Below are 18,947 nucleotides of genomic sequence, written 5' to 3' on the forward strand. Positions count from 1 at the left end.
CAACACCTACGTTTTTCAGGAAGTCCTTTATTTGGAAAGGAGAAAGTTGAATTTCAGATCTTTTTGCAATCTTAAAAGGGGAAAGAGCTGCCATCCTAAGTTACTTCTCCCAAAAAGTGATGAAAGTTTTGTTGCTGAGAAGAAGGTAGCAATAAAAGAATGGAGGAGGGGGAATGGAAAGAGAAGACTAAGGTTGGCTTGGGAAAATACAATGTATTAATGCTTTCTACAGTTTCAGAAGTAGACCTTGATAGAAGACCGCTTTGATACCTTTCAACCATTTGCCTGTGCTTGGGAACCCTGTTTCCAGGGTCTACAAGTGGCAAAACCTCTTTTAGGCTCGATGGACTAATTTTGCTCTGCCTCATTGAAGTCCAATTTTAAAGAGAATAAAGAGCAAAACTGAGAAGAATAAAAAGGCTGTATGTTTAGAGAAAGAGTCTCCAGTTTGTTTTTCCTCAGAAATTCTTTGCAGAGAAAAATATATCTAAACTTGGCTCTAAAAGAAAATGTAAGCATTTAAGTTTGCAATTAGTCATTAGTTCATGTATTCATAGGATCATGGAGGTCAGCTAGTTCAACACCCATGAGAGGGACTGTTGACTACTAGTATGTTATTTTAAAATAATCTCAGCCACTTTTGCTGTTCACAGTTTGCAGGAATCCTCTGCAGCAGTAATGAAAGGGGTACTAAAATAGATTTCTTAATGTAAGCACTGTCTTATAAGATGCACGCCATCTCTCTGACAGTTCTAAGAAATTTTAATCACCAGTGGCAACATTGGAAAGAGTGCTGCCTTAAAAATGAAGAATGTCAGTCAGCAAAGCTTGCAAGTGCTTATTTTTATTAATAACATATACTTTGTTTCAATCCTCTGTGCTAATGAATTTTCCAGTTGGAGTGCCTATAAATTAGTTAAATTTTGACATGTACTGTGCCTTCATTTTGAGGCTATACTGAATATATGTGGGTTACTTTGTGCAAATTCTGTCAGGACGATTCTAATGGTTCTTGCAAGGAAGACGTAGGATAAAAAATGATCAATACTACTGTGCTTCTAGAAAGAGTTTGTCCAAAAGATCAGCTCTAGTATTGATCTGTGTAGGTGTATCTTGTAAAAGCATTCTTTTCCTAAATTTTTACTGTGTTTTGAATGTGACTTTTTGTTAGCAATGAGCAAGAAAGAAAATTCTGAAAAGAAACTGGGAAAATATTCATGTAGACCTGTTCAGAGTAATTTTGACCACACATCTTAATGACAGTATTTTGAAGCCAAACTTTACTCATTTTTGTGAAACAGAGCATTGATCTCTTCTAGTCCTGTTTCTGCCTGTGGTCAGTGGGAATACTGCTCTCACTCCCTTTTGAGATGCAGATAAGTAAATAGCAAGCCCCGCATCTACAAAAGATGACCTGAAAAGTTTAATATAAATAAAACATGGAAACCATGCAGTGAACAACTATGCTATTACTTTCTTAAAATACTATGTTTAGAAAAAATGAACACCCCTAAAACCTCCTGTCTTCAATGCCTGTACAATTAAAAACTGCTTTTTAATGATGTTTGTGCAGACTTCAGAAACAAGGATAGGAGCATCAAAAAGATCTGCAAAATACTTTAAAACACTTCACACCACAACAAGTAATGTTGTAGAATAAAGTCTGCTAATGTTTAAGAATAGGAGACTTCAGCTATGTATGTAGGATGGAAATAAACAGACTCCTCTATGGCATTGCACAGTATATCTCCTGGAACATATCCTGTGAGACAATTACTACTGCTAATAATATTCATCAATTGCTATGATGCTTATAATGAAAGAATGGAGGCTGTTCATAGTAGAAAGGAATTCCTGTCGTATGCAACCATAGAATTAGCAGCAATAATGGAGGTAACAGTAGAGAAAAATAGAATTCTGTGAAAGTCAAAAATTTTGCCTGTAAATATGGCTGATGTTCCATTATGAGTCAGCTCCATTTATGTAATATTTTATTCATTTATAAAGTCTTAGAGCTTAAATCCATCATAAACCAAGACTGAACTCATTTAAGGTGATTATTGAAGGATCTTTAAAGTCCAGCAGCGCACACTTAAGAAGACCTGAGGGAAAACAATAGGAAGCAGGGACTTGTTAATTTGAAAGGTAGAGGAGCCAAAGGAGAAATTACACACCATGTGCTGTCTTAAAAGAATAGAGTTGGATCCTTCTAAAGAGAAGTAGAACAAAAGGTTCTGCCATCAAAAGGTAAGATGGTACAGCATCCTCAGCTACTGTCAGAGTGGCTGTCTTGTTGTGACCTGATGCAGTGAATTCACTGGTGAATGCTGCATCAAACTACCATGTCTGCACTTGAGCGGATCTTCCTGCTGATAGATTCATTATAACATATGTTAAAAATACAAAAGCCAATAGAAGAATGTACTAAAACAAGGGATTTGGAGTCAAAGGCAAAAATCCATTCATGCAGATGTTAACTGCAAGAATTAAAATTTCTACTGGAACAAGGCTTATAAATTAAATCACAATAAAAGCTAGCTCTCCAAAACATGATGTTCATGTATTAGCCACTGAGCACCTATGAAAAAAGAATTGTGAATGTGGAATGTCCGGTATTTTTTTTCCCTGCTACTTCCCAGGAAGGAAATTATTTCTATCCAAGCAAGGCAGTACCATGAGGACAACAAGAAAAACTGCCAGACTTCAAATATCTCCTTGGATATAAATAGTGTGACGGGTGGAGAAGGAGATCAAAAAGTAGCAGGAACCTATTGCATGGCTTTCTACAACTGAAGGAGGCAGGGCTCAGTGACTTGCACATTTCCTCTCATTCATCTGTGTCCAACTCTTACCTAACGATTTCTGTTGATATGCAAGCTGGGTCATTTTAAGTGCAGGCTTTAAAACAAAAAGGGAGTATGTGTAGCAATTGTTGCTCTGCAGTGCTGGCCTTAGATCTGTCTGTACACTGGCAAGATTTTAATGGCCACATAAAAAGGGTTGCTTAGATTGATTTCTGAGATACTGGAAATGTAACTGCGAATTTAGAGTCTTATTTATGATGTAAATACATCAATGCATCTATCGGTGAATGACCAGAAAATATATTGATTAACATGCAGAGACTGAAGGTTACCTACTGCTGTCAGTATGCATTGTCTAATATGTACAGATAATGTAAATACAAACACCGCTTAAACTCTGAATCATTCAGTGGAGATGCCTGGGATTATGAGTGTTCATTTATGTAATTCTACACTGAAACCTTTTTTCCTTCCTGTATCTCCTCCCCACCCCTAAATCAGAAACTTTAATTCTAAAGTATTGAAAATCATTTGGGAATTTTCCCCATGACTTCATTACAAAACAAATGGGTCAAGAAGACACACTTTCTGTGGACTCTTGATATGTAAGATAGTACCTGTGGTGAGCCAGTCAACTGGCACCATATACATAAATTCTTACCATGAAGAAGGTTAGAATTGCTCATAATACTTTGCTTATTTCACTGTTCTAATAGAAAAAATTACAATAAAGTCATTAGTCCATTCTCTGACAGTCTCTGTATTTATCATACAGAATTTGGCAAAATTTTTTTAGTTCATGATTCATATTATGTTCTTATTCAGAGTAGCTATTAATAAAGATACAGTAATCATTCTATTAAACTTACTGGGTATTTTCCATAAAATCTGCGTATCTTATTTTGTAACTATAGTTTTCTACCGACTTTTTGCATGGAAATATTGCTTAAGAAGAAAGCTGACTTGCTGTGGTTTTGTGAGTTTACTCATTGCTATCACTGTATAATAAAGCTATATCTGTAACAAGTCTCCTACTTTTTAAGTCTTACACTTAAACTCTCACTCAGCCTTCACAACTAAAATATGAGGATTAACCAGTTAATACTGCAAAGCCAAATCTTGCTTCTTGTAGAGTTAATACTAATGTTCACACATTTTCCCTCCTCTCCCCCCCTTTCGTTTTTATGTTAGACTATGTATTACAACTTCAGATCTTATAGCTGAGACCATCTCAGCAGTTGCGGGAAGTGAGCGACACAATTTTCTGCTGTTGACCTATCTGCACTTTTAATACTGCAAGTGAGAAAAGGGACTTATATTAGCTAATATTGAACCAATATGCTAGATGTTTGTACTCTGGATAGGGTACCACAGGTTGTCTGTTTGATTTGACCAGAAATGTTACAATTTTTTTTTTTTCTCTTCTTCTACCCACGCCTGCGATCAGGTGGTCCCCAGAGCATAGAAAATCAAGATTTTTTCTATTTATATGCAGGTGATGAGAATATAAAAATAAATAGCATCAGTTAGGCAGATTAATAATTTTCTTCTGCTCATGGGAAATGGTTGTAAAAGGACAGTCTTATCTCCTACAAGCTCTGGAAAGCTGGTGATAATAAGTGGAAATGATGGGAGGGGAGTTGGTTTTGTTTTTTTTTCCTCTGAGATAATATTATTAACTTGATGGGATGACCATCTTTCCCTTAAAAAATAAATTTGTGTTTGATCTATGATGCCTTGAGTGTTACCAGTTTGTGTCTGAGCCAAAGCATACTAAAGCACTGGCATGGCTTCTGTGGATTTACCTGAATAAATTTTGGGTGAATCTCTAAAACACTTCCAGGGCAGACTTTTCTGAGACCTGTCACAGGTACAGAGCAGGGAATTCAGAGTAGTCTTTTGGACTTAGGAAGTCTGGGTTTGGAGACCATCTGCTTTGCTGCTGCATTATTTCCCTGGGGTTGTAACAACATGAGTTCTAAGCCCCTGTAGTAGCACATTTCCCCACAGAACATCCTGGCTAGGAATGTAACACACCAGCTGCATTTGAGTTCTTAGGGAAGCTCTTTCATGCTTGTTTTCTTTGAGTAAAAGCTGTCTTTATCTGTTAAAAATTTGCTGTTAAAACAAAAGCTGAACAAAACTGGTGTTGGTAGTTACAAGAGCTAAGGGCTATAACTTTTTCTTCCAAATCATCTTAGTTGTGTGTAAAAGCGTTTGTTTTCTCATCCATTTCTTGCTTTGGGTTACTTATTTATGCAGTGCAATATTGATGCATTGTAATAGCAGATTGGTAATATCTTTAAGCAGAGATTTTCAGGAGATATTGTAAAATAAGTAGCACAAGAGTGGCAGAAAGCAAATCACTAATACAAATGAAGTATTTGAAATATGTATCTTTTTGTCTGCATACATCTTTCTCTCAAACTCTTAAGACCCAGAGAAAATGACGGTTGTTTTTTTGGGTGTTTCATTTGATTTTTGTTTTGGTTTTGTTTTTTCACTTTAAAAATTCCAAGTAGTTCTGTCTATGAGAATTGCAAAAAAAAAAATTCACTGCAGTACTCAATTTTAGTATCCCTTTTATTCCTGCTGCAGAGGATTCTTGCTAACTCTGAGCTTTTAACTATTTCTGCTTACCATGAGCTGTTAATTCATCTTCCTCCCCTTCAATTAGGTTAAAAGTAAGATGTAATGAAGGTCTTTGGGGCACACTAACCTCTGTTAAAATGATGATTCTTTGGCAGGAGGAGATTTAACCTATAGGTTACAGTAATGCAGGTGATCAAGTGTCAAAAAAACAGCACTGATATTAGACAACCTCTTGATCATTACTATTTGTAGGGTCCTGCTCTAATCCTACTGCAGGGTTCATTTTGCAGAACACCTTGTTTTCTATATAAAGTTAATTTCTCCATAAAATCTAGCAGACATGTCAGAATACTTAAAGGAGAGTCAAAGCAGAATATGTAAGTTCATAAAAAAGGATACATTTCATTTGTAGGAAACCAACATGATTGATTCACACAGCCTGTTACTTCAGAGGTTTATTGAATGATATGTCATGGATAAATGCCATTTTTAGAATCTGTACTCTGTTCGGTAGTACAATGTATCAGAGGATGTTTGAAGGGCTTTTCTTCTACACTGGCATTTATATGTTGTTTAGTCTCACTGTATTTAAACATGTTACATACACTTCACACATGCGTGCGTGCTTGGGACTGTGACCAGGCATTGAATAGTGGCACCTATAGATTATAGTTAGCTATAGATTACAGTTAGCTTTCACCCATATATATCAGTGTGGCTGGATTTGCAAGATTTTCTAGATATATGCTGAAATGACAAAATGCATCCAAGAATAAAAGACCCTAACTTTCCTATTCTACATTGAGGATCAATTGCTGTTAGAAATTACACACCTACATAAATATACAGTGGCACTAATATTCAGCTCACATTTTTGTTCTTTATGGAAAGTTCTTTAGACTTAGTGCTGTGCTCAGCTATATTAAATCCTATGCAAAGCACACTGTTTCCACTTATTTTATCAGTCAAAACAACAGCATCTCGAGGACTGTGATACCTCTGCTAAGAGGTTTCTGTGTGATAATGTAGAGAAAAGTATGGATAGATGTGGTAAAATACTAGCTGATGTAAACCTAAAGAATCGTTTTGGATTCTGAAGCTGAATTTGAGCTTTGTAACCCTCTAATTGGAGCTGTAAAAATGATCTGAGTTTTTGTCCCTCAGTAGTATAGAACAGATGTTTGCGATTACTGTTCTGTTTGGAAGCTCTGCTTCATTTTAAGGTATTCTGTTGCATGTTTTTGATTTTGTAACACTTATTTCTACAAATCCCTGCCTTCCTAAACATAAAATACTAGGGATCTGAGCAGATAGATACCATCTTTCAATGTAAGTATGTTATTTCAGATTGTGTGTAAAGGTCTGAACTTTGTTTTATAAAGACTTAAATAAGGAATCCTTCTCAATAATTCTAACTTGTCTGTTTCTCAGCATTAAGTTCCCTTGTAGGTATGCTAAAGGCCTTTAACTTTTTCAAGAACAAAGTGATGACTGTGTACTAAATATGTGTAAAAGATATTGCATTGCAGCTTAATAAACTCATCTATGGAAGAGTCAAAAATTAAGAAGCTTTACTGCAGTGGTATTTCCATTATTTCAATATATAGCTATATGATTAAAAACTAATGAAAGGAGTTATAAGTTTTCTTCTGTAAATATTGCTTTCCATTGCAGAATATCAAGCCGTTATTTGTGGTTTGTCATATTGAAGTGGACTATGTTTATTTGTAACTAATTAAAGTAAAACGTTATAAAAAGTGGGGAAAAAATTGGTATTTCCACCAAAAAAACTTCAGATGAGTGAAGTAAGCTAGTTACACCAGTTCAGTTTGAGAAGTTACTCAAATTTAATATTGAAATATAATGAAACCATAACTTTCTCTGTTGATATTTTTTTCTGATTACATGTAGAAAAGTACCTGTGGGAGGAGATATGAACTTGGGTACAAATTCTGTCTACTTAATTGTTCATAAGTAGCTGCTACACATTCAGCTTAAGCTCAGTGAAATGCTTGAGATTTCTTGGGCATGATAATTTCTATAAAAATATTGCAAGTTCTGGGATTTTACTGCTAGATGACTGCTAAAACTGTTGTAACCAAATTTTTGTTGTGATTTGTTTTGAGGTTTTTTTGTCATCTACTCTGAGGCCAGTCATGAAACAAGCAGTAGTTTTCCTCCAAAAGAATCACTGAAGTTAGTCTTGCCAAAACTGAGTCAGAAATGCAGAAAGCCAAAAAATGGCTATTGGAACCGATTTTTTTAAATAACCATAACATCAATTCAGATATAAGTGATAAATTTTGCCGATCTGCAGACTGCTATGAAGACTGAGTGCATTATTTGTATAGGCTGTCCTTCTGTCCTTGAATTGCCCTGCTGGCAGTTCAAAGCAAAGTAACTGTGGTGAGTTTTCAAGTTGTGGGTGCTTAAGCATTGATAAAATTGTATAACACTTTTCACAGGAATACAACATGCAAATCTTTCCAGATACGTATCCCTCGCTCTTTTATAAACACAGAAAAAAAAGACTTCAGATTCCATAGCTAAAATGTTTATACACACAGTACTTTAGTTAGTATAGGAATAGTTGGAAAATTACTATGATGTGCTTTGATTTCACAGAACTCTCTAATAATAAAATAAATCTTTTTATGGATTACATGTATAGCCTGTGACTATAACACCATAAATTATAGTATATTATAAACTTCTATATGAATCTATAATGGTATGTTATGTCAGGAGAAAGATGACGTATATATACTCTGACTGGGTGAATTGTCCCTAATCATCTCTCTCTAACCATCCTAATTCTCACTGACTGCAATCAAGCCCACAAGGATTGATCTAATCTGAGATGAAACAGTTTGTAGCAGATGTTTCTATATTTCTTCTATTCTTAACTTTAAATGCCAGCAGATTTTCAATCTGGAAAATAATAATAATAAAAAAATGCTATCAGAAAGTTTAGATTTTGAACTATGACACTAAAATGATCTAAGACCTAATTGTCTTCTATAATGCTGTAGAAAGTCATACTACAAGGTTTATAAACTAGAGGTTTAACCTTGCTTCCTAATTAGGACGATAAAATGAAGCTCAAGGGTACGTGCAAGGTTATCATATATGAGGAATGTTCCCATGTTGGATAGCCTTCATAACACACCTTCAGACAGCATTTTTTATTAAAGGCATTACTAGTGATCTTTTTGGGATATATTTGTGGTTTTTTTAATCCTGGCTTTACGGTTGAAACAGCTTTGCTTTTATTGCAATTGCTTTGTGGTAGATACTTTGGTAACGTTTGAAAAAAATATGTTGAAATAGGCAAGAGCGGGTGGAGAGTTAGAATCGATAAAAAAAGGGAAAAACCTTCCAAGGCTTTTTGTATCTTGTGGTAAAGTCTTGGGCCCACATCCCAGAGCTGCTGAAAGAAGTAACTAGCCTCATGCTTCTGAGCAGGGCTAGGGGTTATTTTTGCCTCTCCTCTTTGGGGGAGTGGGTGTCAGATGACTGTGGAGGATCTCTGCTCTGCTGCTGGGAAATATATGAGTTCCCAGTGGTGTGGCAAAGGAGCAGGAGCTGGCCTCGATTCCCGGCTACTTTGCACCCTCTGCGCTACTTCAGGAGCTCAGTACTGTGCGGTAGCGTTCTGCCTCTCTTGCTTCTTCATACGGATCCAAATTAGCCACCCAAAATGCACCCACTTATTGCAGTTGTAACTGTATTTCAAAAAAGCAGACAGCAAAATCAGTGCTGTTCAAGACAGGAAAAAGCACTGTTTCTAGGGCACCTTAATTTCAAAGATCCCCAGAAACCTAGGTGCAGGAGGGATGGCATGCCTTGTTACAACGGTACTTGCTTTTGTCTTTTCAATGCAAAGTGTTGGTAACTTGAGTAGGTGGATTGCAACAATGAGGTGTTTTGGTTTGGTTTTTCTTTTTTTTTTCTATTGACTTTACTCAGCAATGGCTTATATCCTGTAACTTACTCTTTAGCTGAGGCATGAATGGTTTTGTCTTCCCATTTTCCTCTTGGGCCTTTTTACAGATAATAACTGCATTTCAATTTATCTTAAATTTTACTTGACTGCATGACAAGTGTAGTTCCACTGAAGCGGTAAGGTGTCACCCGTCATCTCTTCTGCCTTTGCTAAAATATGCACAGAAAAATCAAAAAGTGGTGGGTGTCAAAACAATGCTTAAATATGACTTTACTGTGACAACTGTTTTTATTTGTCTTACTATGAATGCTATGTTTTTTAATTTGTGAATCAATATTTTTTTTAGCTCACAACATACTGCATTTCTCTCACATACCCCATAAAAACCAATATCCATTTTTAATGGAGATAACTAGTGAAGTAAATTTGAACATTTTCATGTTTTAGTGTTTTTAATGCATACACTGCAGATGTCTTGTCTTGTCTAACAGGAGAGCACTGCACATAGAAAGTCAGGGAAGAGAAATCAACTAGCCTTTCCTGCAGATAATGAGATGTAAATGCAGGACTGAATATTATTATCTAGATGTCTTCCTGGGAGAACCATTTGATGGGTTATGCTAGCAAAAAGCCCCATGAGCGATGCTTCGGTGCCCGTCCTGGTCAGTGATGGTTTCTGTTAGTAACTAGGAGGTGACTCACTGCTGCTTCTCTCAAGAGACAAATGTTTCTACAGCTAGTGGCAGAAAATTAGATGGTTTTCCAATATACTCAAGAAAGTGATTGCCATTTGTGCTGTCTTTTGGATAGAGGCAGCGAGATTTCAGAGCATCTTAAGTGGTTTGAAAAAAAAAGCTTATAGTGTTGTAACTTTCTTTTTTGGCATTATTAAAAAAGAAAGGAAAAGATGGGTGAGGGGTTTTTTGTTTCTGTTTTCTTTGAGTGTGAGGTGGAATTTCTGGAATAATGTGTAGAGACTTGTCAATAAAAATCCCTTTTCTAAATATTAGTGATGACTGGCAAAGCTTTATTAGCTACAGCTGTAGATAAAAAGAAATGTTAATCTCAAAAGACTCTATTGTAAATGACTAGGAAAAGGCTTTAGAAATCTCTGGAAAATGGAAAATCATATGTAAGATTCCCACTGTAAACCAATTATTTTAAATTACTTTAGGAAAAGGAAAAAGTTTTTCTTCTTTCTAAAAAACTAATTTAGCCAATGGATTTCCTGTAATATGTCTTTTAATGGGTTTATTATGAACAACCATGGCAACAATAAAACAGAACTGTATGATATGAGCATGAAGAATAATGATCCATTCAAAGGCCAAACTTTTGCATATATTAGTCAAGAATATTAAAAAATATGAACATGCTGGAAAGGTGAGCTGAGAGGTGAATTAAGCAGTAGAAAAATTAAGAAAAGAAGATTATGCAGAGATTTTCATCATGAATTGTTCTATTGTAGTTTCAAGTAAAATATAAAAAAGGGATCTCTAAAGATTAATGAAATGGAGCAGCACTGGAAGTCAAATTTCTGACTGGAAAGATTTCAGAAATAATTTGGGGATGATAAGGTTATACTGTTCCAGGTCTGGAATCCTCTTCTCTCACTAACAAGATGAGGCTACTCAGAGTCCATCCTTAGGAACAGAGGCTGCTCTCCCCTGCAAGCTTATACATTGTAATGAAAATCATTCTCTCATGATATTGCAAGGGGCAGCTGAATCAGTTCTCACCAGATCACAAGTGTGCTGAGTTACTGCCATCGCTTACTGATATATAGTTGCACAGGTAGTGGCATCTAGAGGAATATTTTTTTTCTGTTTTGCCCATCTTGTAAAACTGAGAGAGGAAGAGTGTTGTTTAAAGAGGTTCTGCTATGCCATGGACTCTGCAGGTAATTTCAATAGAATCCTTCTCAGGTTTGTACTGAACAAGTTTTGGTCCTTCTAATTGATACTTTAATAAAAGGAAACCTAAACATAGCATGTACTTAATGTTATCTTTCTGAATTTCTCCAGAAAAAAGCAATGGCATAGGGTTAGGCTTTGTGTTGTTTGCCCTCGATACAAAATTTTTAAATCATATTCCCTGAGCAGTGAGTGCTCATCCAAGAATGCTGTAAAACTGACTGAATGATCAAATATTTGACATTTCTTCAACTATGCACGTGTGAGAAACAGACACTTAAATCTCACAGGAAATACTAAATATTTTGGAGGCAACACTGCAACTGGTTCTCATTCTCTCTGTTGTTAAAGGTCTGATGCTGATTTCTTTCACAATGGCTGCCCCAATTATCTGAGGACTTTAGAAGTCTTCCAGAAGTTTTGATTACAGCCAATGGCATCCTAAACTAGGCCAGGGATAAAAGCATACCTCACAGTTCGTGAATAATTGAGTAGGCTGCTGTATAACAATGAGGTGCCTTATGAAAGGCAAATGTTTGTTTGCTGTGTGCTCACATCTGCACCTATTTATTCATATTTATAGGTAAATTCATATGCTAATGCTTTTTCAAACACTGAGATACAAACTGTCTGTTGGTGTAATCAGATAAAATGCTGCTGAAATGCAGTGGAACTGTATATGTTTATACCAGCTTTAAAAGTGATTGTAGGTTAAAAAAATAAAATCCAAATGCAAGGATGTACCTTGGTGTATGTACATACCAAATCAGGAGTCCTTACTGAGCCATTGCATTCCTCAGATCTCTCCTCTCCCTAAAGGTCTGGAAAAAGCAGATGTCAAAAAATTGAAGAAGTAACAGTCTAAAGGTAAAACATATGGTTTCCTCCTCTTGCTGTTCAGTGTTCTCCTTTAAAAGCAAGGGCTGTTTATTCCCGCAGTCTAAATGCTGAAGCCTTTGAATTCACCCCAATGCAGAACTTCAGGAAAAGGCCTAAAGAGGACCATCTTTAAAGATAACTAGCATCTAGCCCTCTTCAATGGATACTTTGAAGCCCCAACTAATAAAGGGGTCAAAGCCTCCCTCTTCAACTTTGTCAGTTTAGCTGCAAACCCTCAAACCCGCTTCCACGCTGTCCCAGATTGATATCCAGTGAAAAAAAGACTGAAGTTATCATTCAGGAGACCCTACTCATTTGTCACTGAAGGAATTGCTTTGGAGTATGCATTAGATGACCTTTTATCTGGAAAATGTTCTCATCCTTGCAGGGAGAAATCTGACTCCTTGACTTTGCATGTCTAGTTTTCCGTTTATCAGGGATACTTCTGATGTACTGGATCTAATTGATACTTTGCATTATGACAAAAAATGACTGTGCCATATTAAAAAAACAAACAAACAAAAAACCTGAAAAAACTTACTCTGTCAATTGATACAACACTTCTGTTACCTTATCACCAGCTGTCCAAAATTCAGGTCATCAGTAAAATGTGGATTCCGTGGCTGTGCTAAAACCCACTGCCACTGATGATGGGGGCTGTAGGTTGATCTGTTTTTCTAAAGAGAAGTCTGTGAGGACTGTAAACTGTTAAGGTCAGATAATGGAAATAAGGAAATCAATAAAAGATTTGAAATGAAGGCAATGGTTTTTACCTTGATAAAGAACTTCTTAGGAAAATACTTTCTTCAGAGAAAGAGTGACACTTTTATTAAATGAATAAGTATGTCCCCTTTGGACAGTTGGTGCTATTGCTTTTAATAAGCTTGAAATAGCGTTAATATCCTCTACCTGTGTGTTACCTGCAAAAGTCGAGCTTTTCACACTACAACATTGTGAACAGTTAATATGGGGTAATCAAGAGATAACTGTGGGAGCACTGCTATAACTTTGGTACAATAAGTTACAACACTGCCAAGATTTGAAGAAAGTACTATCTAATAAAGATGGTTTATGATGTCCCACAGTGTAATGTCATTTTTTTCAGGAAATATGATATTGTCTTTGCTTTCCTCCAGGTTAGGTAATTTCTGAGGTAGGAAGTACAGTTGTATAGTTGCCACTTTACTACCCTAGTAGAAAAAAACCTAAAACTTGCATGCTTTGTAAGAAGTATACTTGCAGAGGATTTCATTAAATGCTGTTTTCTTCCAAAAGTCATCATAATTAAACATATTGATACTGTAGTCCAATGGTAGGTTTTTAAAAGAAAACATTTATTTTGACTGATAACATTCATCTGAGATAATGACAACAGGATAGTGTCAGTATTATTATATCAGAATGGGGCTAATTAAGCTTAATTATTTTAATGACACTATATTTACTGCTTGTACTCAGTTTAGACAGCATCACACTGAGAGGAAAACTACTAATTTTAGCTGTCCCTGGTCATATTTCCTTGATTTTCATTTTTTTTTTAATGGGAGATGTGTTTGATCTGATCCAAATTAAATAGCACTGTACTTCTTGTGTTGTGTGTCATTAAATTTTGTAGAATTTCTGAAGAAATAAGGCTCTTCTCCACATATGGCCAGTGGAACCATTAACTAGTATTGGGGATTTTTTGAATGTATCCTTGAAATAATAGCATAAAATTCCATATGGTATTGTTTATAGAGCTGTGCAAGTACTGAAGAGGAGAATGAAGTAAATTATTTTTGTAGATTATAAAACTAGATTAATATCTAATCCCTTACTTGCATAATATAGTCTAGAAGATTATCCTTAATCATCTTCTCTTTGAACTGCAAATGTATTCTTATTTGATAATTCAGTCCTGATTTTAACCATAACCATTTACCAGTCTGGTTATGGTAATACCACCAGAACACTTGGTAAATAGTCTAATAAAGTACCCTCGTTGCTTAAAAATGCATTTTAAGCAAAATCTAGTGTGGTTCTCATTAAAATGAGAGGATAATATCATTTTGTTTTGTGCTTTCTGAAGGATTTTCTTTTTCACTACATGTTCCCAAACTTTAATAATCTGCACAGTTTTTCCTTACAAAGTTTGTTATTGAACTAAGTGAGAGAACTAGATGTTGTTGTCCAGCAATGGTCACATTGGTACTTATTTCAACTTTATTTTCTGTGCATACAAGCTCTGCTGATTACTATATTGTGTTAAAAGCTGCAATAAATATTTCTCAATGGTATTGATACTCTCATAGAAATAGAGTATAAATGTGAAAGCTAGAAATGCATGGAATTGCTGAAAGTACTTTCTCTGATGATAGCCTTATTTTCGTATTCAAAGTTCATGGATTTACTTGTATCTCAGGAATTGTCAGATTTGGCATGCATGAAAGAAATTGAAGCAAAAAAGTCTACGAAATACAGAAAATCAATATCTATAAATTGAGGATTGGGATTACTTGTGTAGAAATAATTGATGTTCCCAGAATTTTCCAGACTTTTAAAATAAAATATTGTCATTTAAAAATTTCTTCCTATGTCAGTTATGTAGCTGAATGCATTTGTGATACTGTCCACCTTTAAAGAAAAGCTGATATAATCCATTGGTTTTGTTTGCAGATTTTCAGGCGTTGTTGGTTGGTTTTCAAGAAGGCTTCCAGTAAAGGACCCAGGAGGCTAGAAAAATTTCCAGATGAGAAGGCAGCATATTTCAGGAACTTTCACAAGGTAAGTCATGCCTTTCTTGTGAACTGAAGCATTGCCTGTTTACCACTCTTCCTTGGGAAGTGTGTGTTGTTGATATGTCTAGTTTGCAAACAATACAGTGAGAATTGGGTTGAAAACCTAATCCTGACACTAAAAGCACAGTAAAACGTCTGCAAATCTCAGTGATGCAGGTGAGATATCACACTGTTTTTTCCAGATGAGCACAAAAACCCCAGTGTGTGTGAAGTGACAGATTGATGGGTTTTTTCTTTAAACATTAGATTTTGGAAATGTGTAAAATTGGCTGCTAGTCAAATGTTTAACCTTAGTTATTAACTAAGTATTGAACAGATTCTGAAAATGCTAAATGTCTCGGTTGTAACGGCGATACTGGTTGAATATGTAATGTTTTTCCCAGAAATCTTCAAGATTTACAAGCTCTGTCAACAGCAAGGATTTTTAAGGGTGAAAATTCAGGATTCACTGAATGAGGTTCTCCCTGCTTTCTCTGTCACTATCACTTCTGTGATGGAAAACAAGATATTCAAGCACAGGTTTTTCTTTCTGTCTTGTAAGTTACTGTTATCAGCTCCCCATAACATACAGTAGACTTCAAGTTAGCTAATCCTAAAATAGGGCAGGGCTCTGTGCTTGTACTATTGTCTTCTATCCAGTCACCTTTAGCTTTATGTCATATCAACGTTAGATATTATGTTAAAACTGGCAAGTTGAAACACAAAGATGTCTTAGCCAAGGTCACACAGCAAGCAGTGAAAGAGTGTGGGTGTAAGTCTAGATCTCTTGAAGGCAGGTCTAATGCTTTTTATCATAAAACTACAAATTAGCCTTTAAGTTCCAGTAACCTCTTGGTATCTTTAAATGAAAAATGTATATATAATAAATAGCATGCAATTATGCTGTGAATATTTTCTAAGGAAAAGAGCCCCAGTAATTTCATATTGCCAAAAATCCAACTTCTGATCTTATATTAGTATCCAGGTTTAGGACTGCCGTGTACTAGACTATTGGCACTTTCACTGATGCACCACAATGACAATGTTTGCTCCCATGTGTAGGAGGTGCACATGGAGCAAAAGTGATTGTTCTCTTCAACATAAATTTCAAAAAATGTTTACTTTCAAGATGCAACTTAATGATGGGTCTTTAAAAGGATTAATTGGATTATTTGGGCTGATAGCTGTAGTGATGGCCAAAATCCTGAGGAGATCTCTTACCTATGAATTTTGTATGGATTAGGAACAGGGCAGAAGGATGAGAGTGTGAGGCTTTGGGGGGAGCTTTCAGGAGGGGGGTTAAATTGTTGTTTGAGAATGTTATTGCCTATAGCATACTTTGTGTGTAAAAGGATTCAGAAACACTTTATATGTTTCTTGTCAACTGTTGTCTTTGTAGGAAAATAATGTGAAATGTAAGAATCATTTGAGAAGCTAAAGAAGTAACACAGATACGGTTGCAGCTGCATGTTGTAGTATTGATGGAAGCATGGCCCTTTGAATGTAACATAAGCAAATGGAAAGGGTGTTATAGTTCTTTTTCATCTCTTTTTTGACTCTTATTCCACTCCTTGGGGGCAGGGAGGAGGAATACTCTTTCCTATTTAAAAGGATACTGGGTTTCTGGCTGTGGAGAAAAAAGAATTGTATCCATTCACTTGGATGATACCCATTTTTCAAATGAAGTCATGAAATAATTTCTAAAGTTATATTATCAGAAAATAGAGATCCTGAATCTTATTCTCAAGCTTGATTTTTTTTAAAAGGATATTTTATTATTTCATAATGATTATTCTCCTCAATTGCCTCCATTCCGATAAATGAAATAGCGGTGAAGTAGATGTGCATGAGTTGTGAATATTCATCGAGTGTGACTGTTGAGGGAACAGTGAAAGTTGTTATGGGAGCAGATATAGTTATTTGACTGCTGATATTGGATCAAAATATCCTGATTCTCTTTCTTTCTTTTCTAGAGCTGCATATTACTTTGTTATATTTTGAAGTAGTTCAAAATGCATGTTTATTGCTATCCAGTGCAAAATGTTAGCCCTGTTTTGAAATTCTGTTTCTTTATTCACTCACAAAATATAAGGAGGACATCTGGTGTGCAAAGTTGAAGGGTAACTCTGAACTCTAAGAATCAATTAAAAAATTGATTAAATATTGAAGAAGTGAAAGACCTGGTGTTTTTTAAGGAAGATTAAAATATATGTTGCAAGCCTGACTCCTTATGAAAGGACAACATGCTTGAAAGGGTGAAAGGCTCTGATCACACACTAATATTCATGTAAGAATATGTATGTCAACCCTGAGATCCTTATTCCTGTACAATCTCTTTCTAACTAGTAGAATAAAGGGGGTGGTACAAAGGGGGACTCAGAACAAACTGGGATTCGCTAGGAACTCATGTCCTTCAGACTTTCATATTGGTCTAGGTTACCTTGGGAGAAGGTCTAGGAGTAGTACATAGTCTTACTATGTTGAACTGTGCAGTTTTCTAGCTTTCTCATGCAGAGTTACAGGATAAAATTTTACCTCTCTAGTGGAAACATGACAAAAATTAATATCTTTGATTTATCTGCATTCAAATCAGTATCCAGGATCACAAACAGTACCGCAATATAAGTAACTCATCAAGATCTTAAGCATCTCCACTTTTCCATGGATGTTTGAGCTTGAAATGTAGCTCAAATCAAATTCCTGTTTAAAGCATGTTATCTAGATGGCTATATATCTCCTATACTTATGTGATAAACCTGTGTACTGGGCAATGTGAATTATAGAAGGGGCTCTGGGCTAAACAAAAAGAAAAAGCAGGACTGGTAGTGCAAAGCTAAGAGAATTAAAAATAGAGATTTTTCTGGTTTACATATCCTAAATAAATATTTATTAATGTGCAAATAAGCTGGCCTCTTTAGAAAATGGACTCCCCTTCCGCCCCCCAGTATCCAGATAATATGTGGGTTTATTTTTTATCATGTAAATTCTCTAATGCTGTTGTGCATTGCTTTGGTGTTTTTTTCTAGTGATTTTCTTATTATAAATAACAGTAACAGCATTAGTCCTTACAGACAAGTGCCTCCTGATAGTAACAGTGAATATTTTATTAATTAGTCAAAACATGACCTCATCTGTTCATTCCAGTTTCTGGTATCAAATTAAAACTTCTCATTACTGAAATTTAGATCATTACACTCTTGCTCAGGTAAGTTATAGCTTAGCTGCACTGTTTTCCCTTGAACATTCATTGCAGAGGTTGTGCAGAACAGCTGTGTTTACTCTCATTACTCCACAGAGGGCATAAAGTGGCAATAGCTCTGCACCCATCCCAGGGGTGCATATGTTCTTGGGAGCTGTTCCTACACTATCAGAAAAGGCCAAAACCAGACACCACAGCTTTACCAACTTAAAAGAGGGAATAAATAACAAGCTTTCTCATTTTTGTAAAAGAAGATAGGTATGTAAAAAGTTCAATTCTTTCAGGCTTCGGAGGCATACTGATCAGACAGTACCAGTGCCTGTTACCCATTAGGAGGGGCTTGCAGGAGCATTACAGGAAGTCAACATGGCTAAGTAGCAACATGAAGGTTACTAGAAATGAGAGATCAGACTTCAAAACCTGAAGTGTATCCAAATAAACTAGAAAGCATTACACAATTGGCCAATTACTTGTTAAAGCAGAATGAGAAAGAGCAACATAAACCTTGAAGACCAACTAACCAAAAGAGTTAAAATTAAATTGGTTATAAATACAGATTCTGTATCAGGAGAAAAAAGCTTGCCAAAGACCCTGTGCATCCAAATGATAATCAGAGTATAAAGGAAATGTGCAAGAAAGAGACTAAATTAGCACAGTTCCATTGGGATTTACTGTAGAGGAAACTAGCATGCTCTGGTGTGGGTATGCAAGGGAGGATTCTGCAGAGATGTCTCTGTATCATAAACTTGATCATAGATACTTCAACCCCAGCTACAGAGAATGGTCACTAGCAAAGTATGGAGAACATATTCACTCAAGAGCCCAAAGGGAACTTAAGGTTGACATATCTGAATTAAT

At 35.8% G+C, this 18,947-nt stretch overlaps 1 protein-coding gene across 1 annotated transcript in view; it reads left to right on the forward strand.

The window, feature by feature from the left end:
• The window catches only part of DOK6 (docking protein 6), a 263,651-nt gene that overhangs the window by 84,669 nt on the left and 160,035 nt on the right, over positions 1–18,947 (forward strand). The window contains exon 2 of the mRNA XM_072851317.1: positions 14,790–14,897. Within this exon, the coding sequence (XP_072707418.1) occupies positions 14,790–14,897 (108 nt within the window). The remainder of the gene's footprint in view (positions 1–14,789; positions 14,898–18,947) is intronic.

Source organism: Ciconia boyciana, chromosome 2, assembly GCF_034638445.1.
Source record: "Ciconia boyciana chromosome 2, ASM3463844v1, whole genome shotgun sequence".
Lineage (NCBI taxonomy): Eukaryota > Metazoa > Chordata > Aves > Ciconiiformes > Ciconiidae > Ciconia > Ciconia boyciana.